At 33.4% G+C, this 24,010-nt stretch overlaps 1 protein-coding gene across 4 annotated transcripts in view; it reads right to left on the reverse strand.

Annotated features, from left to right (window-relative positions):
- The window catches only part of LOC115891333, a 76,139-nt gene that overhangs the window by 19,241 nt on the left and 32,888 nt on the right, over positions 1-24,010 (reverse strand). For 3 of the 4 annotated variants that reach the window (XM_030911779.1, XM_030911781.1, XM_030911780.1), the window contains exons 7-15: positions 23,656-23,987; positions 22,563-22,614; positions 22,339-22,509; positions 16,383-16,605; positions 13,116-13,200; positions 12,834-13,051; positions 9,191-9,581; positions 7,473-7,578; positions 7,241-7,400 (exon numbers count right to left, since the gene is read on the reverse strand). In XM_030911779.1, coding sequence (XP_030767639.1) covers positions 7,241-7,400; positions 7,473-7,578; positions 9,191-9,581; positions 12,834-13,051; positions 13,116-13,200; positions 16,383-16,605; positions 22,339-22,509; positions 22,563-22,614; positions 23,656-23,987 — 1,738 coding nt within the window. Of the gene's footprint in view, positions 1-7,240; positions 7,420-7,472; positions 7,579-9,190; positions 9,582-12,833; positions 13,052-13,115; positions 13,201-16,382; positions 16,606-22,338; positions 22,510-22,562; positions 22,615-23,655; positions 23,988-24,010 lie in introns of those variants that run through there. The other variant, XM_030911782.1, reaches the window with a different exon arrangement.

A 24,010-nucleotide genomic window follows, 5' to 3' on the forward strand; every position in this document is an offset into this window, starting at 1 on the left:
TCCGTCACCATTCGAAAATGATCCGAAAAAGTTTTTTCATAGTTTTCAGCCATTTAGATAAAATTAAAAGTTATAAAGAAGAAAATTTACCGCTGAACTGAAAAGCACGAAGAAAAATAATAACAAAATCCAAAATGGCTGCGCCCGATATGCACGAGCCAGGCAATCAGTCATACCAACATATGATATGAAACTTCCCTTTCTACTATCTGAAACGTGATTGGTGAAGGCTATGCATGTACGTCACAACTCAACCGGGAATGTTCAAGTTTGAAATTATATTTCAATTTCTAAAATGATATCATGGAATTTTTCGTAATTTCTTATGTATTGTAAGTAATGAAGACTTAATCTATGCAATACAATGATTTATTTGCGAATTTATATTTTTTGGAACATGCCCATTACTTGTCCTAATGCTGGCTACAAGATTTTTTCAAGAATTTTGTATGGGATACTGTTGATCGGGTTTTCAGAACGTAGGTGAAAAGCGAGAAGGAAACAGGGTTTTGAAGAGAGTGATGGATTAGTGTGGGAATGCCGGTTCCAAATTAGTCGCGTTACAATAGCGACCGTTCCAGAGAAATATCGCGACAAAATACCGCGATTTTATAACCGAGGCCCCGGCTTCCAAAGTGTCGCTGTTTCCCGCCTATGCGGTATTTACTACTTACTCCTATCCCTGCCGTTATCTCTGTATCTGTGCAAATTCATAAACAATAACAATTCATAAACCCCTCAACAATAAACAACATGCAGACGGCTCGAAGAATTTAGCTATGTTAGCTTTTAATTTTGAAAATAAAAAATATTAAATAATATAATTTATTTGTATTCAATACTTTTTATTGGCCATCTTTTCTTCGGACTGAAGAGCTAGTTGACTAGCTTTTTTATAAGATTTATATTTTTGCCAATAATATTTAGATTTATATTCTTCTTATAACCACGAAATTTAAATTAAAATACATACATTTGTAAGATAATTATACTTTTCTCTCTTTTTTCTTAAAATCTGTTTACTTTTGAAATAGTTTAGCTTAAACAGTAAAATGTAACATAACCTGAATCATTATTTGAGATACCTACGCCATAAGCTATTTTTTTATATACGTGTATGTTTTTATCTACGTATATTCCTGCTTGGTTTGGTTGGAACTTCTGGTTTCACCGGAAATGACTATAACTTTTGATTTTTAAATGGCACCCTCGGAATTTTTTTACTTTATTCGATATAAAACGACACTCTGAATAGAATGACATAACATATGTCAACTTCTGACATTTTCGAATATGGTTTATTTGGAACAGCAACATGCGATTCATAGCGACAATTTGTCTCGAAATACCAAGTGTGTGGTACCAAATTATTCGTAAAAAATGCTTTTTTCAAATATGCTAATGAGCCACCCTCGTTCCATTTGAAAAAATTGAGATATGATTAAAAATACGATTTGGGCATCTTATTATTTGGCCAGCACAAGACACTAAAAACATTAGACGATCAAATCTATTTTTCCAAGGCTTCTTGATTAAAAATTAATGTTTTTAACACAACCATGACACCCTAGATTAAAATTTAATACAATTTCGTTTTAAGCAAAAATTTCAAAAGTTGACATATGATATGTCATTCAATTCAGAGTGCCAATTTCTATCGAATAAAGTAAAAAAATACCGAGGGTGCCATTTAAAAATCAAAAGTTGTAGTCATTTCCGGTGAAACAGGAAGTGATCTAAAACAATTGAATACGTCAATCAATCCTAATTTATGTCATTTACTAACATACCAAATCTCGTTTTTTATCTGAAAAAATAGAAAAGTTATAGGGTTGGGCCACTTTTCAGACGCACCCGGTATAACATTAATTAAAGAGTGGAAATACCAAAGGAGGTAAGTGCCAAATTTTTCAATATTAAGTTATTACATTAGAAACGTAATAAATACTATGCTGCATGTCCTAACAAAAGTTACAAGTGCCAAGTGAAAGCGTCTATTATATGTATTTTAAAAGAGAATTTAAAAATGTATTAGTTTCAGTTCTACTACTATTAACGCATGAATATATTTGCTACATGTGTACAGGGTGGGTCAAATTCGACGCTTTTAAATGGAAACACCCTTTTCTATAGGAGATAGACGAAAACTATTATCGGCGTCTGGAGCTCAATTTTTGTCAAAAACATGATGGTGAAAACCGCATATCGATATCTGTTACCGTTTCTCAAAAATATGCATTTTTAACAAATCGCTGTAACTTTTTTGGTATGGAAAATTTTATATTTTTATGAAAACATTTCCAGAGCACCTTTTTACGAGAATTTAATGGTTTAAGTATATTTTTTTTTAAATTAATAATTTAAGAATTATCAACAGAAAATTTGATTTTTTATATGGGACACTCTGTATACTTTTAATTTATTGAAAAAAAATTAAAATTACCTTTCCAAAAATATAATACACTTGATATTTTACTCGATTCCTCTTCGAGATATAGAGTATATAAAAATTCGCCCGCTTCAAATAAGTAGGCTTTGAACGGCACCGGCTGTAATGCAAAAAAATTCTAGCTGTGAGCATCAATTAAAACGAAAATAGTATTTGCAATGAGAGATGCAGAATTTTATAACAATTTAAAATATATTTAACCAACATCAACACATTTAAACTATATCTAATAACAATAAAAATAAATAAAACATGAAATTTTGCTACAGGTGTTCGACATATCAACCGTCTTCTGTTATGGGCAGACGGGGCAGTTTTTGAACATTTCTCGCGGAATTCATCAACTCAGTGGGGGTGTAAGATACCCTCTCATAACTGCATTTCTAATTCTTGTCTAGATTATACGGAAGAATAAGGAACCTTTATTCTTCCGCAAATATATCCATAGGATTAGATCCATGGGCAGTAAGTCAGGCGGCCTCGACGGCCAACGGCTGGGATCTTGGTTAGCTATTCAACTATTCTTGAAATTGGCTGCAAAAAGTTGCTGATAACTTCAGCGTTCAGAGGCGGTGCGTCGTCTTGCTGGAAAATATATTTTCGGGTTCCATTAAGGGCATATCATCAATAAGAGGTCCAAAGCCTACTAGTTAAAAGTGGCGAACTTTTAAAAATCGTGTATTTCGAAGGGGATTGTAACAAAATATCAAGTGTGCTATATTTTTGGAAAGGTAATTTTAAATTCTTTTTAGTTAATTAAAAATATAGAGGGTGTCCCAACTAAAAACTAAATTTTTCTGTTGATAACTCTTAAATTATTAATTTTAAAAAAATTATACTTAAACCATTAAATTCTACGTAAAAAGGTGATTTGGAAATGTTTTCATAGAAATACCAAATTTTCCATAGCAAAAAAGTTACAGCAATTTGTTAAAAATGCACATTTTTGAAAAACACCCCATAACTCCGAAACGGTAACAGATATTGATGTGCGGTTTTCACCATCATGTTTTTGATGAAAATTGAGCTCCAGACACCGATATTAGTTTTCGTCTATCTCCTATAAAAAAGGGTGTTTCCATTTAAAAGCGTCGAATTTGGCCCACACTGTACATATTTTTTTGTACCGTTTCTTTTCTCCCATCTAAAATTATGAATAACGGAGTTAGCAGTTTATCACATTTCACCGAAGCTAAATATTAGGCTCTCTCTATGGAAAATATCTCCCTATCCTACAGCAAGCTGTTACTAGGAATATTGTATTAATTTTAATTGTTTTTTAGACATTGTGAATGATCGTAAACTGAAAAACACACAGTGTAATTGAAACCACTAATTTATTCCACTAAGTGCGAGGTTCAGAATGAAGCTTAAGCATACAAGTACGAAAATATATAATTAAACTGACGTAAAGTGTCAAATTCAACGAGCGTAACCATAGTTTCTCGATGTATAATTACATACAAGGTATTACTTTTAATACCAATACATACTTCAATACATACATCAATATAAATAAAATAATATACAGGGTGTCCCAGAAATGAGTGCAGATATTTTAAGAGGTGGTAGATCTGGTCAAAATAAACATATTTTCTCTTTACCATTTTTAAAATAAATTGAAAATAACTGAGTTATTTAACTTTGAAAATTTAAAAAAATAATCGCAACATTTTGAGAACCGCCGGCAGGTACATTCAATTACCCGGATCAAGCCCGGATTTCAGTTAATTCGACGCACTGTGTTGCCATATGGACAAGAAAGTATATGTTTACAAGTAAGTCATAAAATCACAACACCTGAGGAGTTTGCAGAGATGCATTACATTTTTAAGATTGTGATATTATTACATAAAATAAATTAAAAGTTAAATGTTTAAAAGTTAAATTAAAAAAACTTACCCAACATTAAAAAGATACTTATGACAGATCGATGTAACTGCGACAGTTCTCTTTTTCGATACACACTTAACTAAAATACACTTCATTGTGCTGCTTACTTGTACGTGCTATTATAAAAACTGCTAAAATAACAGTCCCCATTTTTAACTTAACACATTATTTTCGTATAGGCTTCATCACAATTTGAACCACTGATTTACAAAACACCTTGAAAAGCACACATTACACATTACTTTGAATATCTTTCTGAATGAATAAATGTTGAGAATTATTGTCTCTTACCGCCACTTTACGAACTACTTTCAATCTAAGAAAATACATGTTTCACTCAACAATTTTAAATACGTATTTTGCTTTTTCGCTATTTTTTCGATGTATTTCGACAATTCCGTCAACAGCCCAACCATCCGTCGGCCAAGACAGCCACGCATCACTGGTTGGTAACTGCTCACTGCTTCTTTGTCGCGCCGGCGTGTCGAGCTTGCGTCATGCGAGGTTGCCGTAGTTTCAACAATTTCAAATTCAAGACACTCGAAGCAATCAAATTCTTATTAAATTTTAAAAATAAAACAGAAAAACATGAAAGGAAACAAACAAAACACAAATGAATTGATTATTGATAAGGTCACAAAAAGAAATTTCTAAATTGTTTATCGTAATTCAGAATTCAATATATCGAAAACAGCCCGACGAATAATCAATTCATTTTCGTTTTGTTTGTTTCCTTTCATGTTTCTCTGTTTTATTTTTAAAATTTAATACATATTTGATTGCTTCGAATCTCTTGAATTTGAAATTGTTGTAACTACGGCAACGTTGCTTAACATCGTCGTCTGACGCAAGCCTGCCACGACGGCGCGGCTCAAAGGACCAGTTCACACGTGGCACTCTTGGTCGACACGCGACGGTCGGGCTGTCAAAATACATCGAAAAAATAGCGAAAAAACAAAATACGTATTTAAAATTGTTGAGTGAAACATGTCTTAAATTGAAAGTAGTTCGTAAAGTGGCGATAAGACGGTATTCAAAGTAATGTGCGCTTTTCAAGGTGTTTTGTAAATCAGTGGTTCAAATAAAACAGAGAAACATGAAAGAAAACAAATATTGAATTCTAAATTACGATAAACATTTTAGGAATTTCTTTTTGTGACCTGGTGTGAATAATATGATGAATCATTTTCGTAAACGTCATAAACGTAATGTTTTAGTTAATTTTCGGTGGTTTTTGTTAAGTTTTCATTGAAAGGGTAAGTAGGTACTAAAAATAATTAATGTGTTTTTTTTCTATAATAATTATTAATAATGAGCACTGATAAAAATTTAACATTCTTAATTTTTGAGTAGAAATTTTTCTATGAATTTATAAATGTAGAACTATGTAGAATGAATGTAAATTTTCAACATTTTTTTTTCGCAAAAAAACCTTATAGGCGTGTTTCTGGGGTTGAACTATACTACCAGTTAAAATATTTGCACTTATTTCTGGGACACCCTGTATGTGCTGGATAAAAAACACTTTCATTAAAAGGGTAAGCTCTAACTAAACATTAAAGGTTATAATTGTTTATTGAAACGATTGAAAATATTTCCTAATATGGCGAAAAAAGAAGCTAATTGTTAAGATTTATTTTTTCAGTTTACTCCACTGAAAAAAGTATTTAAAATATTGCGCGTTTCTCTACAATTAGTAGAGCAATCTACACTAATATGAATAAAATTAATTTTCGTATTTTTTTCTGTAGCAACTTAAAATAATTGAATTTATAGATAAACATGCAGAATGTGGGTATGGTAGGAGGTGGCAACGTTGCATTCTCTCCGACACTCTCTATGCCCGGTAAACGAATTCCCGGGGAGTGAACAGTGGCACTCAAAAGTTTTTCAACATTTTCCGGAAAATGTCAAGAAAAATATAAAATTTTCAACATTTTTTTTTCGCAAAAAAAACCTCATAGGCGTGTTTCTGGGATTGAACTATACTACCAGTTAAAATATCTGCACTCATTTCTGGGACACCCTGTATAATAATTTACAAAATAGAAAACAAATTTCTTGCAGTATAGGTATATAAAAAAATTATATAAGGATTCTTGCCACTTAACTGCTTATATAGAAATTTAATTCTACGCTGTGTTTGTCATAATGTGGACCAACCTGCTCTCACTACCGGTTTCGGAGCCCTACTCCATCATCAGGTGAGCTTGGGCAGATCCACAAAATGACAACCACAGCGCAGAGATAGTTAATTCCGACTTGTCAGAAAGTGTCGGTTAAATATTAAGTCCCGAACGGGAGATAGCGGCCTGCGTGCAATGGTAGTACTTTCGTACCACCGAGGCAATGGTAGTACTTTCGTACCACCGATTTTGTAGATCTGCCCAAGCTCACCTGATGATGGAGTAGGGCTCCGAAACCGGTAGTGATAGCAGGTTGATCCACATTATGACAGATACAGCGTAGAATTAAATTTCTATATCAGCAGTTAAGTGGCAAGAATCCTTATATCATTTTATTATATACGTATACTGCAAGAAATTTGTTTTCTATTTTATAATTTGGCTTGCCTGAAAAAAAGCCTTTTACCATCTTTTTACTATCGATAGTTTCGCCTCGGTGGTACGAAAGTACTATCATTGCACGCAGGCCGCTATCTCCCGTTCGGGACTTAATATCAAACCGACACTTTCCGACAAGTCAGAATTAACTATCTCTGCGCTGTGGTTGTCATTTTGTGGATCTGTCCAAGCTCACCTGATGATGGAGTAGGGCTCCGAAACCGGTAGTGAGAGCAGGTTGATCCACATTATGACAAACACAGCGTAGAATTAAATTTCTATATCAGCAGTTAAGTGGCAAGAATCCTTATATAATTTTATTATAATAATTTACCTGTGATAACTGATACATGAGCCTGAAAACTCAAATACGATAAGATTGTTGTTTCGTCGCTGCTATCTTCCTTTTTTAATACAGAACTTTCAATGTTCAAATTATAGAGACCTACAAGACCGTTAGAATATCCCACAGCTACGTAATTGTGACCTGCAGCCTTGAGTACAGGATACCACCAAAAAATAAATTGAATATAAGAAAAAAATAATTTAAAAATAAATATATTTACCTTGCTCCATGATATTTTTGTGGCATAATATGGACGTTTATCTAAAGCCTCGCTATCTTCATTCAGTTGTAACCTAACAACTGGTTCCCCTCTACGAATGAGTCCTCTAAAACCACACATATTAGTAACATCTCATTAAAATAATGATATAGCAGGTTTCACAGTTTTCATTGTTTCCCCATTAAGCATTATAAAAAATATATTTTTTTAATTAAATTGAACCAAGTCAGGCTGTTGTCACTGGCACCATCTATTATTAAAAAAACATACAATTTTGACTGACTTGATCGTGATCCGTCAATTTGTTTTCCTTCGTAGTTGCGTAAGTTTTTAATTCGGTTTAAGAGAAAGGAGTAGCCTATTTCAACCCCTCAGTAATTTTTAAAAGGTGAAAAATAATGCAGATATTGTTTTCATTAGTAGTAATATCCTATAAAATTTTATTAATCTGTCTCACCGGATTGTCTTAACATGAGGAAAAACTTTTTTATTATTGACAATTTGAGAAAAATGCATTCCCCATAAAATTTTTGCTGGTTCTAAAATGGTTAATCCCGTTTATACTTCTTTAAATTTCCATACCATTTTAGAGAAAAAAAAACATGAAAATATAGTAGTATATTCAATGTTTATGCTACCTTTGATAACAATTTTTTTTACCATGCAAGAATAATGATACCAAAAAATACCAGAAATCTGACAAAAATATTACTTTCCAACTATTGAAATCGATTAAGACTGCGGTAATGTTTTCAAAAAACTCAAATATTTGACAAAGGTCATAAATCCTACAAAACATGTCATTAAGCTATAAGAAAAAAAAATATAATTTTTATTTTTATAAAAAGACCCTGCCTGTGCAATCTCAGTTGTTCCGGGATGCCGAGTCAGACAACGGCTTTATTTATATCTGTTATATTTTAACCTGTTTCGAGAACAAACATCGACCATTGACCGATACAGCTATTGCAAAAAAGATGCTCAAATGCATGTTTTTCTTAAAGATCAGCCGTTTTTTTAATCGTATGATCCTGAGTGTCTGACATTAGTGATGATAATATTTAAGGACCTTGAACAAATTGCATTACAAATATAATTGTCTAAAATTTTCCCTATGTAAACGTTTTTATATCCGTTACAGTTTTTGAGATCCTAATACTGCCATCTGTAGTTTCAGACACATTATAAATATAAATAATAATTTTAAACAAGTAACTAAAATGGTTTAATTTGAATTCCCGCTTGTTTTGTAATAATTCTTTCCTAAGGACACCAGACGGCGCTACGTGCAACTTAATCTTGAAAATATACTGTCAGTTGCCTATCTATTTGAGTACATATTTATAATCTTTATATATGGCCTCTCACAACCTATCTCAGTCGTCGCGCGATACCGAGCCAGAACCGAAAAAAACGCCGTTACCTACCGCCCCACTCCATTATATCTCGACGCCGCGCCCCCAGTTATCAATGGTTGTTGAAATAACTACATTTTTTCATACTAGTTATTTTTGGACCTGATTCGAGCTGTATAAAATTTCGTGGCGCTGCAGAGCGTCGGCCTCGTATCATGAGCCGTCGATCTCTACGTGTTGTTATTCTATATCTGTTATTTTTTAGAAGATGCGTTATCTTATTTCTAAATAACTGCTATAAAGTAACATATCTCTATTTCGTAGTCTATATACAAATATGATGTATTAACAAAACATCCTTACCTGTCATCATTATTTACTCTATCTATACAATAAATATACACGAATGAATCGGACGCTGCCACAGCTAACAATCCTAATCTAGGCCCGTCATCCACACAATCCAGACAACCAGAAGGGCACCATTCCATATGCCATATCGGTCCCACATTAGCTGCCAAACCAGACATGAAATAAGGTTCTTCCTTTGCCTGTTGCTGAACTTTCAATTTTCCGAAGTTCCAAAACTGGATCAGGCAAGGATCACGATAGATTTTATTAGAGTCGTATTCCGTATCCATTGAATTTAATATAGATACTGCTAGTATTTGGTCGTGGTTACCGTCTTTATCTTGATCAGTTGGTAGCCATGCTATACTATTGATAGGACCGCCGCAATATATGGCGTGGTTATCTAAAGAAGAGATTAACAATAAAAATTAAAACAAAAATTAAAAAACATAAAATTGTGAATTTTATATTTCAATTGAAAAAATATCAACCAATTTCAAATGATTATTATAAAAAGTCATCTACTGTATACTATAATATAGTGATAAGCATTCTTTTTAGTGAATGACGATTTTTTTTAGTGAATCGAATCACACGATTCAATTTCTCATATTGAATAGACTCCTACCATTCGTTCATTTGAAAGAACCACATGCACAATTTACATTATATAAAAACAAAGATCGTAACTGGCACTACCGGCGATAATTTGGTCGGATAATTACTTAAGGGACCAGAAAAAGAAATACCACAGCCCGACTCTACTTAACAAGCCGTGAACAAGGAAATCTGGCAACACTTGTTTCAGATCGATCGATACACGTTTAGCCATATGATTGACGTTCATTGACCTGTTGCTCTGTTATGTTTTTGTAAATAAATCCGCTTTTTTGAAAGAAAATATTGTTTAGTTAAAGACTAAAGTTGTGAAAAGTCTTACTGTGTGAGATTTGTAAGTTACCGGGACAATTTTTTTCTGTAGACATTGCGTAAAAACAAATATCCGTGGGTGAAAAATTCGCCGGGTTATAAGCGAGGTAACTTTCTTCAAAGAATGGCGGCAAATTCGGCGGTGAATGGACATTTTGTGGTGCTTTTTAAAACAATTTATTGAAAGTTAGTTGTTGTTGTAATCAACAATTACCATGCCCAGTCCTTGTTGTGTGCCTGGGTGCAAATCCAATTATAAAACTTGTCTTGATGCAAGAGAACTAGCGGTATCTATTATTACTTTTCCAAAGGATGAAAACCTTAAAGCCCAATGGCTTAGGAATATTCCTAGGGAGGCATGGTCACTCTCAAAATATTATGTGGTTTGTGCTAAGCATTTTGTAGAAAGTGACATTATTAGGGAGGAGGATTATCGCTTGCCAGATGGATCAATGCAAAAGGTACCTACTAAAACTAGACTAAAGTTAAATACAGTGCCTAGTATCTTTCCAAATTTGCCATCACTTGTCAAAAACAGTCCCTGTTCCCCGAAAAAGTCCTGCTGAAAGAACAAAAGAAATGCAAGATCGAAGTGAGCAATTTAAGCATTTCTTTGGTTATTTCAGCTACGCGCCTCGCTAGCCGGTAAAACGGACCGTCGCGCATTCGCGCTCGCTAGAAACCGATCTGAATCTCTTGCCAGTTGCGGCGTTGCCAAATGGTTGTTCACGGCTTGTTAAGTAGAGTCGGGCTGTGGAAATACAGTTCTTTCATTTGTTTTACAACACTTTATGGCACTGGCATAAATGGATTGATTATTTTACTAATAATATTAAATGATCAATCCAATATGCTATTTATTAAAGACTTCTTAATACCAATTTAATATTTTTAGACAAAAAATGACATGCAGTTAGCTTGGAAATGAACATTGATGACATTCCCCATATAATTTTACATATAAAATGACAGCGACCTTCATTTGATAACCATCGCTGACGCCGTCACTTTTATCATATTGAGCGGAGGCCAGCAGTATTTATTTGTAGTTGCATAAAAACACGATTTCGTCTTTTAGTCCGACATTTAATGCTTTATAGTCGGTAAATATTATTTTAACAAAAATATTAACATGAAAATTAAATGCATTACAGATACTCCCGTACTAAGCACAGTATAAATTCCGACATTTAATGCTTTATAGTCGGTAAATATTATTTTAACAAAAATATTAACATGAAAATTAAATGCATTACAGATACTCCCGTACTAAGCACAGTATAAATAAGTTTTTTTCTTGTAAATAACTTTCTTATTGTTTGCATTTTGTGATCAAGTCTAAATATTGGTACCCGACTCTCTCTATGCCTATATCACCGCCGCGCCGTAGAAACGACCTAGTCGCATTATGATCCGATTCAATTCTCACGGCTCTTTTTTATGGCTCATCGTTCAAATTTTATGGATCCGTGCTGGTCACGATTCAATTGAACGAACCGGATTGTAAGCAATGAATCAATTCTCACGACTTTTTGAACGAACGATCGCATTGTGAACCGATTCAATTTTTACTACTCTTTTTTACGGCTCATTGTTCATATTTTATGGATCCGTGCTGGACCACGATTCAATTGAACAAACCGTATTCTAAGCAGTGAATTGAATCTCACAATTAATTTTTAATACTCGTTCCAATGAACGACTCGTTCAATCTTTGCCCACCTCTACTATAGTATTCTATTTACGTTAATTAGTATGTATAAATGTACGTATGATTATTATGACGAAAAAAATGGCGTCCAGTTGGCTTGGAATTGAGGATCGATCAAAATGACAATCGATATAATTTTACATATAAAATGACAGCGATCTTCATTTCATAGCCATCGCTGAAGCCGTTTTTTTTTCGTATCATATTGTATATTCAATTGTTTACAACTGACAATGTTCATTCATTTCTAAGTCTATATTGGAAAGATTATCCCTTCATATTTTGTTGTAAAGTTTACAAAATAGTATTCTATACTACTTATATTACAAATATATGTTTGAAAAGCCCTAATATAAATCATTTAGACAGTCCAAATTCTGCGTACAATCCCAATATGCAATATGCTCGTCAATTCTTTTGGCCAACATAGAGAGACTATTGGTCGCGTTGCCGGCATTGGCTGAGTTAGCCTAAGCAGTGGCGACCAATTGTAGCGACCGTCTGTTGTAGTTTTTTTCAAGACATATCAGAGATGATCCCCTACACATTGACCAATACTCTGGTCAGTGCGTTAGGCCAACGTGTAGAGGGGACTTTAGAACTGCGGAGCGAATAGTTCTTGAGGAAGCAGTTCTTTTAAGAAACCGGAAACTAGTTCTTTTCATTCCGGGGTAGGAACAGTTCACTGGAACTAGTTCGTTCACGAACTACACACCTCTACTTGTAGTTAATTTATGATGACTTTTTTATACCAAAACTTTTTCCCTACGCCTTTTTTTTTGGCATATATAATAAAAACATTTTACAAAGATTTAGTTGGAAATGGTTCAGAAAAGATATAGATTAAGATTAGCCTTGAAAGTTTAATTCAATAGAAGATTGTGTATTCCATTATTTTATAAATACCATCCATTTAAATCAAATATTACATAGCCGAATAGGCTATAACCATTTAACAAATTACATTAGATAATAATTATCAAGTTTATTGCAAAAATGACGACATTTACTCACCGTTAAACTCTTTAACCTGAAATAATTCCATTTTAATGAAATCCATCTCACAGCCTTTATAATCATTTTGTTTGGGATGCAATAATTTGACAGTCACATCACAAGACACGTGATTATCGGGAAGATACGCGTCTAACAGCTCACTATCAACTAATTTACATGCGTTCTTATTACGTAAGGCATTGTGAAGAGCCAAGCTAGAATAATTCTCTTTGCAACTAGAAAAAATTATAAAATTTGTATAATAGAAAATGAGAAGAGCAAAAAATTGTAGATACTTACAATTCTTTCATCCAGACAAATGCCTGTTGGTATAGTAAATTTGAAGCACTTTCTGTTATAGGATATATCAAAAACATCGGTTTTACTAGAAAAAAAGATGGCAAACATATTATATATATATATACCCTGCTGGTAAGCCAAACTTTGGGTCGGCATTTACATGTATAGGAGATAGGAGTGAGTCGCTATGGCAATCTAGTAAGTCGGAGAGAGCAAAAATATGAAGTATTTATTACATAACGACTTAATCTGACGCTAGATTCCATGCGCTTGGGAAAATACTCGCATTCTGTCTTTATTCAGTACATCTTATTTTACTAAGCGTGTTGACCGTACTCTTCGTACACATGAAAATCGGCACCCAAGACCAGAAATGCCGACCCTAGTATACACGCTGCTGTGGACCCCCTATTCGATTCGCACAGTTTAGTTAGTGTCCATGAGCTGTTGTGTGTTTGTTTCTTTTTCAGCTGTCTAGTAGCTGTTCATATTCAGTGGATCGTTCTTTTAGTTGTTGGTGTCTACTCTAGCTGTGGTGACTTCCTGAGGAACTTTAGTCTTTCTAGTCGAATATCAAGGACAATTCTGGTTCTGACGAGTCTGTGGTCGCTGCCTGTTCAAAACTTGTTAATAATGCCCACATATTTTACCGTGTTCATCTTGTTGGTTAAGATTAAATCAGGTTCATTCTCTCTCCTAGTTTCATCACTATAAGCTTGCCATGTCCATTTTCTACTTTCTTCATAAAATATACAAGTCTCTCACCTCTTTCATTTCGCTACCCAATTCCAAAGTTTCCGAGTTGTTGTCTTTGTTCTTATTGTTTTCCCACCTTTGCATTGACGTCTCCTATTACATACTTAAAATAACTATTATTGCTGTCCAATGCTTGGTTGATATAGAATTCTTCTATTTCCTTATCTAAACGACTGGGACGTATACACTCCAACAATTAGCCCTCCGGACGAGGAAGCAGAAGAATTCTATATCAAATAAGCATTGGACAGTAAATATGTCATTACAAATATCTAACAGAGCAACAATATGAACAAGAAGATGTGAGCATTCTTAACAAGTTTCGAACATGCAGCGACCACAGACTCATCAAAACCAGAACAGCCCTGGATATTCGACTAGAAAGACTAAAATTGAACAGGAAGCCAATAACAGCTAGAGTAGACACCAAAAAACTACAAGAATGATCCAGTGAATATGAACAGCTACTAGACAGCAGGCTGCCTGAAGAAGAAACAAACACGCAACAGCTCATGGACACTATATTAAAATGTGTCGAAGAAATAGAGGACCCACAATAGAACAGACAGAATAAGTAAGAACAGACAGAATAAGTAAGACAATAAGAAGAAGGATTGCAGAAGACATCAAACACTAGAATGAAAAACTTATAATAAATACAGTGTGGCGCACCTCATTCGCCTCGGTTAATTATATGAAAACGGAAAGATGTAGAAACAAAATATTTTGAGGGTATATGTGGGCAGGCAATGTGCATAATTTAAAATTATTTTGAAATGTACAGGGTGTGTCAGATCTAAAATCCATACCAAAGTTATATTTTTTCTTATGGAACACCCGGTATTTTATTTCATTTTTGGATTCTTGAACATAAAATAAGGCATTTATTATAAGCGTTTAATATGTTTAAAAGCTTTGGTTTTTTTTAAGATATTTAAATATGCATGCTATAATAAAAAAGTTTGTCAACACCTTGTACATTACTTTTCAGAATTAATTCTTGTGCTGACTTTCATGCCAGAGAAATAAACTTTACTAAAAAAATTGATTGCTTCCTTAACTGTATACAGGGGTATCAAAAATTGATGGTCTATTTTAAATATTTATTTTACATAAAAACTTCGTTATTTCAAATGCAACACTATGTATTTTTTTAAATAAGTCAAAGCAGATTTAAATGCTCTTTGAAACTATATTAGGGTTTCATATACCTATCTAGCTCAGATTTTGAATAAAAAGCGATTTTTAAATAAAATTGCAATCAAGATGGCTGGTGTCGCCATGGCAATTTTCTAGTGACAGTCAGTAACTATTGTCAAAGTCGACATTAGTTTATGGATATTATTATTTATAATTTCTACTTAGATTTACCTACAATAGTTTAATAAGTAAGTATTTATTATTTTATCAAGAAAGGTAAAGCAGTATCTGCTGGCGCATGGCGGAACGAATGGATATATTACTAGTGATTTTATTTTGTGAGGAAAATTGCTTCTTGTCCTCAAGAGCTTATGCTCAAAGATATCCAAATAGGAATCATCCTAATAAGCGTTCCTTTGAAAAACTACTTGTCCTATTTCGCAGAGCTGGCAGTGTTGTTTATAAAAAAATTATTAGGCAGATACCTGTCGTTGGAAGTGAAGAAAATGAATTTGCCGTAATTGGCTCTTTTAGAGAAAATCCATATATCTACAAGGCATCGAAAAATAAATCAAGGAACTATTTCTCCGTTTTTCTTGATAGAATAATAAATACAAATTAAAAAAAAGTAAACTTGTATCGATCATATTCAAATCTAGTATGCCACTTTATTTAAGGAAGAAAACATTCAATCAATGTGTCTACTAGTCATGACCTACGCATGGAAGCTGTAGGTCGCACAATGCTCGATGTAAGGAAATATGCAGGGAATAACAAAGAAAGACTGTAGCTCACCAACGTTTGGTCAAACAGTCATATAACAAAATCGACAAAAATCAACCTGGCTAATAGTCTTTCCCGTTATGCTTTATGCTTCGGAGACATGGACATTGTTAGTAACCGACAGACGCATTGACTCTTTCGAGATGTGGTGTTGGAGGAGGATGTTGCAAATACTATGGACAGCACATCGCACCAATGTGTCGGCCTTTAACAAAATACCATTACCCCAAAGACTTTCCAGCACTGTCTATAAACATATCCTTTCCTTCTTCGGTCGTGTCAACAGGAGCGTGCTAATGGAGAGACTGGTAGTACAAGGAAAACCTGCAGGGTCCTGTCGCCGATGCACGATGTCGAGATCACCAACCAGGTGGGTGGACATGATTGAAAAACTTATGAATATCAACCTATAGACAGTCGTGCGAAGGATAGAAAACGAGGAACATTGGAGAGTGCGCCACCCTGGGCGGTGCGTGTGGCCGTCAGGTCCTTCAAGGAAGAACCAGAGCCACACATGTCGTACGCGACGGACGGACTTGTAGTGACGTTCTTGACATTTATCATTAATCAAAAGTTTAAATTGCTTACCAAAAACTTGTATTGCAGCTTTACTTTTCAATACGCTTCTTATCTTTTTCAACTCCCTTTGGTGATTTTCAATGACTTCATCTTCATGTTCATCCACAACATTATCACTTTTAAAATCATCGTCCAATTCTACTTTTAATGATGTTTTGTGTTCAGTTTTCAAATGATCCACAATATCTGGTTCGTTAGTGCATAATGTTACACATAATTTACAAACATAATACTGAAAAGGTATAATACATCCAAGTAGGATTTTGTACTATACAGAGCGATTCATTGTTTCGATAAAGCACCATATATAGTATTGATAAAAATATTTTTATCAAGACAAAAATTTATGCGATATAATGTATTGACTGCATGGTTTGTGGAATTTCAAACAATAATGAAAGCCAAAAAGGTTTTTAATTTCTTGATCCCAAACCTGTAAACGTCGCTTCATATCTAACATAAGGTGGCAAATCTACCACACCATATAGATAATATAAGATCTAACATACATTCGATATTATACAGATTTTGTCACTGTTGAAGCGTGGTTTTAGAACTCGTTTTACTACAGCCGTGATAGATTATAATTAAGCCTCGGTCTTAGAACTATGTTGCGTCGCTGGCGGAACTACATTAACAAATAATCATAATATTGTTTAATAATATTTTAATTTTATTGTTTTGTGTTGCTACCGTTGCTCGCGATCTGGCACTGCTATAGGTTGCTAAGAACAACCGCAAGCAAGAACAGAAATAATTTTCTCTTGTCAAAGTCAGAATCTTCAAAAAGTATAAAATCTTTCAAAATTTAAACCGCCCTCATTGAAAAAATACCGAAAAATGTTTAAAGTGTCCATTTTCAAAGTAATTATTACTATCTTGTGAGTTTAATTTAAATGTTATTCAGCCAAACCCGTGATAATTGTGAAAAAGTGGCATTAAAAACTTAAAAAGCTGTGTTGTGAACTGTGAACTGCAAAAACCACCATGGATCGTGGCATAACGTCAGTTTCCAGTGTTTCATAGGAATATCATACACGTCCTTATATAAAATAAAGTTTCTTGTATGCAACACACTGTATTTTATTTATAAAATTAAAAGAAAATAATAATAAATTTGAATAAATATTTGGCGACATAATTCCGGAAAAGACCAAACCGATCCGAAATTATCAAAAGCTTTGGGTCGCGACCGTTGCAAGAATAGCGCCAAATAGTATTTACATTGTCCTTATGAGCACTTTCCATTCTAAACTTGTCTCATTTATTTATGATACAAATTTTATTCGTTATGTAGCATGTAGCTCGTGGAAGTGCGTAGGTAAAATAGTATTTTAAATATTGCTAACGTAAGCAATGGAAAATTTGTAATTTTTCTGGTATAACGTATTTTGCTCTATCTCAAAATAAAGTGGTGAGGTGAGGTTAAACTTGCTTTTATTAAAATAGGGATAACACTGGTTTGGGCTAACGGATGTAGACAAGCTAAGGATCGTTTAAAGGACCTTTTTCACTCTAATAATCTAAAATATAAACTTTGTTTTCACAGATTTTTCCGTAGTAACTAGAGGGCGCTGTTTAACATCATATTATATATTGCCGTTTTTGCATAAAAATAAATAGCAGGTTATATTTCGTTTTGCAGTTAAATACAGCACACATTTTCAAAAAATCGGCGCCAAACCGCAACTTTCTATTATCTAAATATTATAGTCTGTCCAACGAGAAGATCCTTGACAGTTGCTAGATGTGTCTGTCATTTTAATTTCAAAGTAGTTTATTTTATTTTACAAAGAAATAAGTTGGTACAACTGGAACGCATAGCGAAATTAATATATTTAAAATTTGACTGACAAGTGATTACTTCAAAATATTGTGAAAAAAACTGTATAAAACTGAAAAAATGTAATGGAGCTATTTTATTTAATAAAAAACGGTATGTGTTAATACAAAACAAACAAAAACAAGAAACCACATACCAAAAAATATAAAAAAGAACTATTTCTTACTTTCAAGCTTTATGAAACTACCCGCATTTATGATTATATTTATCAATATAACTTATAGAGAAAATGTACAAATACAAAATTGTAATATTCCACAGGAATAAATAAAACAAACTATTTTATTAATAATAACACCAAATTTTATACCTTAAAGGTTGATTAATTAACTTTAATCTTAATTTTTTTAAACCAGTACCTTTTGACATTATTTTTCTGCAGTACTAAAATCCATTATTTACCTATCGTGTGATGTCGATATTTTACAGCTACTCTAGTTTTTAGTATGTGTTTAATATGGCCCTTCTACCATATTCGAGATGCACTTTTCTACGACGAGATGGTATACGAACTTTATTGATGGTAACTTTATTGGTGTATAAGACTTTCTGCCTGGGCAGCGAGTATTAACCATAAACTGTGCTCTGGGTCTACAGTTAATTTTCACTCGATTTTTCCTCCACTTGACTTCAAAAGACACAAAACAAACACGAATCAAAATGCATCATCTTCCAAAACGCAGAGTATTTGAAAAAAGTTGGCACAAAATTATAACCTATAATTTGGTAAGACTTTGACAGCCGTCAAAAATCTAAAGGCGAGTTCATACGCATCGGCGTCCGTTTGTCGTTCATCGTTCCGTCAAACCTGCGTCAAACCAATAAAATAGAAATACGATCTGTCATTTTTGAAATAAACCAATAAAACTGGTTAAAAACAACAAGAGACGACGGATGACGGATTTATATTTAAACCCATCCATAGTTAACTTAAAAATTATTAGAAACTTTTTTTAGTAAAATAAATAGATTGGTATGGGACGACATCTGCTTTTCTTCTGTCATCGTCTGTCGAAATCTTACCTGAGAAAAAAAAACAGAGTATAGATCTCTGGGAAACATTAACAGACAAATTCATTTGATGGTCCTGCCTAGGTCTATAAGCCCATGCTTACACTGAATGCGTGTCGGTGCACTTTTTGGTCGTACGTGCCGGGACGTGCACGCAGCAAAATACAAACAAATGATATCTACACATACGGTCACATTTCATAGGAGTTTGCGTTTCAGTGTACGTACGTCAATTACCGTTAGTTTGACCTTATCTATTGACCTTGATGGACAGATTCTTCAGCGGAACTGAAGAATCTGGAAGACTCCATCCGTAACTTGGGATGGGTGTCCTCCAACGGTCTAAGACACTCGAAAAAGTTCCTCAGAACTTATGACCGGGAAAAATCAAAGGTTTTCCTTGATTTAAGCAAAAACAATCTTCGGATTGTCACGGTGTTTCTAACAGGACACTGTCTCCTCAACGAACACCTCAGTAGGCTGAAACTGAGAAACAACAGCGAATGCAGATTTTGTGGGGAAAATGGGGAAACACCAGAACACCTTATTACTGAGTGCGCCGAGACGACGACCATTCGTGCCATGAACCTTGGTACGTCTGATGTCGAGGATGCAGAGCTGGCCTCTGTGGAGCCGTCTCAGATACTGGCTTTTGTTAAAGCCCTGAGACTGTACGATGAGTTATAACTCGTTATAACTCAAGAAAGGGGAACACACAATAGATCTATAAGGTCGCGGTGATTAACTCCCCTCCTAAAGATTCTACATTCTATCTATTGACCTTTGTTTTCTAGTCTACTTATAATTTATAGTAATACTATTATAGGCTTAGACGACAGCCTAACTTTGTTTTCTCTCTTAATATCTTCCGTTAGAGAAAAGATTATAAGAGATGATTAAGTAAAAAGAAACATATAAGCGATACCAATTAAACTTTTAATAATGTAATCGAAGGCGCGATTTTTAAATTCATTGTTGCCAACCATGGACATATTCGGCGTCGAGCCGACTAACTGGAATTTAAATTTCCCGCGGAGCATTCAGGTGGTAGCTCTGCTGTAAAAAATGTCAAGTTGTCACATTTATTTATCTATTTCCTGGCATTGCAATTCGTTTTCACAATTTACTTTTTATTACGAGTTTTGGTTTAAATCAATTGTGTTGTGATACTTTATGCTTAGAAATGTTTACTAGCAGACCTTTCAGTCGAATACATTGTTCTTTTAAGAACCCCTTTTAGTGCGAAGTGTACAAGATAGCTTAATAGCCGTTGTAAAAAACTCAACGCAACCTTATTGGAATATTTTGAACGGGAAAGCGGAAGTAATGCCTTTTTATGTTCCTTAAGTGATGTTAAAGAGGTGAGTTTTGTTGATGCAAATAATAACTGTTTATACCGGATCCGTCTCGACAGTGGCTCACCCCTGTAACTTTTTTATTCTTTCAGATAAAACAACGAGATTTGGTATGTTAGTATATGACATAAATTAGGATTGATTGACATATTCAATTGTTTTCGGTCACTTCCGGTTTCACCGGAAATGGCTACAACTTTTGAATTTTTTTGATTTTTAAATGGCACCGTCGGTAAAATGACACTCTGAATCGTATGACATATCATATGCCAACTTTTGGTATGAACTTTACGCTACCATTTATTTTATGCAAACCCGCAATATCTGTTATGATGAAAAACAGCACCTTCTAACTACCACAGCAAAATGTGTGGCGACAAAGTTTATGTTGTAGGTGATTAAAGAAGAAAGGATATTTTAAAAGATCCCTATTTTGTTCAATTCCGTTAACCTAAACTAGAGTTATCTTTATTTTAATAAAAACTGTTTAACTTTCCCTCACCACTTTATTTTATGAGATGTTTTGAGATATGTAGATTGATGATATATATAAAAAAATGAACAATTTTTCACTGATTACAATAGCAATATTGAAAATACCTCTTCACGTGCATACTTTTGAGAAAAATCCAGTTTAATGATTAGTCATAACAATTATACATGTTGGAATGGAAAACTAAAAAAGCGGATCTGATACGGAGCTTTTTTGAAACACTGGATCACCCTGAATAATTCTACATTTTAAAGGAAATTAAAACAAATATTTATTAAAGCCACTATACAAGGTGTCCGAGAAAAAAAGGGCAAGTATTTTAAGGGGTGGTAGATCTGGCCAAAAGAAAGATATTTTCTCCATATTTTCTCTTTATTTTTTATATAAGTTTACCTTTTTTATCAATGTATCTGGCTGGTTTTAAGTGATTATTATACTAAAATTTTGTATTTTTATATTATTGACTTGTGTGTATGTTTAATATTTTTCACCAATAAACTTGATTTGATTTGATTTACTATTTTTAAAATAAATTCATACTAACCGAGTTAATTAACTTTGAAAATTTTTAAAATAATGGTAATCAATAATCAGCAGCAAATACGCAATTACCAGAATCTCAGCTTGTTCGACGCCCATTGTTAATACACCGACTAAGAAAGTGGGACTCCGATAGATATCAGATCGATGTAATTAGGTTAGAGCTAATAGAGGGCGCTTCTAAACTGTTGGAAAGCTGCTATAATCGTTCATTATTTAGTTTCATTATTTTAGTTTACTAAACTAAAAGAGATATTCAAAATATAGTAGACGTTGCACTATACTTAATAGTAATCTACAATGATTAAAAAACATACAGTGAATAAAATTAATTTAAATATTTTTTTTGTAGAAATTTTAAAATGTGAACTAAAAAACTTATAAATTAGAAATATACAGAGTATGGATAATGTAGGAGGTGACAACATTGCTGTCTCTCAAAGCACTATATTTTAGAAACTGAATAAGTGGCACTCAAAAGTTTTTCAATATTTCACGGAAAATGTGAAAGAAAAATATAAAATTTTCAAAATTTTTTTTTCGCAAAAAAACCTCATGAGCGTGTTTCTCGGGTCGAACTATACTATTAGTTGAAATACTTGCACTTATTTCTGGGATACCCTGTGTAAGGGGATTTAATAAACATTTATTTTATTTTCCGTTTTATTACCAAGTTCCACCAAGTAACGGCAGAGTAAATTCAATTCTACATTTGATACTAACCTCTAAAGGTTTCTTATCACACACATTTAAATGTTCTAAAACATTATTCATGGACTCATAAAATGTATCACATTTTGGAAAGAAGCAAGCTATCTTTGAAGATTCTAATAATTGCTTATTGAAGTAATCCTTTATGAATTTTTCTTGAAAATCAGTCTGTGCCGTGTAAAACTATAAAATACACACTATTTAAACTATGTTTAAAATTAAAAATAATACCTTACTTTATTTTCTTCGACATTATCTCCTTTAAGTTGGCTGATCATTTGAAGAGCTCTAAAATATAGTTGCATTGAATAAAAAATATAAGCTACAAATAATACAAGAAACTGTTGCTACGAGGTGGACTACTGATAAATTTTAAACTAAACAACTTTTCTTAAACTTTTCACTGCTCTCTGTATTTTTCCAAACAAACTCTCTCCCTCTCTCTCTCTCTCTCCTCATTATCTAGGGTGATTCACGGGGATGGTACATTAGACGTTTACGGAGAACCGGTGACGAAATTTTTTGGTAAATTTGGATTTGTACATAAAGGCGCCTGCTCTATCTATCTAAACTACTTTCAGCGTTACCTATACCCTATAACTAAACCTTCCGATCCTTAAGTTGAGCTATTTAAAAATTAATTATTTTATTATTATAGTCTCATTTCAAAAATTTCGTTACCATAACAATTTTAGAAATTTAGCAAGTAAAGTCTAATTAATAATTAATACTTTGAGTAATAATTAATAAAATTTGAGTATTTGTCATGGTGTCGATTTTCTTTAAAGGAAACAACTATAACAGAATTATAATCTTTTAAATGGCTTTACTGAAAAAAACAGAAGGTTTAGATCTAGGAACATAATATATCGTTGAAACCAATTTATTTTGTTTCGATTTTTTAAATAATATACATAGGCTTAAATTTAAAATAACAACAGTTTGAGCGATTTCATAACAAACAGAAATAAATATTTTTGTGATCTCCGTTTGATATCCAACCGGTGATATCCGATTTAGATAGATCGACTTTCCTTAACCTGTAAACATAATTTCAGCCGAATTTATGATTTAACAATGTTTATTCAAAATCGTATTTTTATCAATTTACACGTTTCATTTTTATCTGGAACACTATTAGTGATAGGTATAGGTCAGTACATAGAAAAATTATAAGATATACAAGTAGTGTCAAAAAAAAGTATCTTTATGAAAAAAATCCAAATTTTTAAAAAAGTCCTATCACCGGTTCAGCCGGTTCTCCATAAACCTCTAATGTACCATAGCCGTAAATCGCCTTGTATAAATAACATTTGTTTCATAACTTACTCTCTGGCAGCCTTTCTCTTAGAACCAGGTTCGATCAGCTGATTCATATTGATACCATCAATTGAAGAAAAAGAATCTTCAATAGGCTCCTCCGATTTGCTGTGAATTTTCAAATGAAAACTCATGCTGACAGGCAAGATTTTTTTGCCGCAAATGTGGCATGCCACCTTTATACTGTCCATCTCTGCCGCCGATTTCCGACAAGTCAACTTGTGGGACATGAAACCCACCACGGATTTCTTGGCTTGGTCACATTGTTCGCAGTATAGCGGTTTTTTCTCCTTGTATAATGCGGTCAGAGTTCTGAACACGAAATCTTTGTCTTGTAAGTCCTGAAAATTATACCTACAATAAG

This window comes from Sitophilus oryzae, unplaced genomic scaffold, assembly GCF_002938485.1.
Source record: "Sitophilus oryzae breed Bouriz unplaced genomic scaffold, Soryzae_2.0 scaffold_980_pilon_pilon, whole genome shotgun sequence".
Lineage (NCBI taxonomy): Eukaryota > Metazoa > Arthropoda > Insecta > Coleoptera > Curculionidae > Sitophilus > Sitophilus oryzae.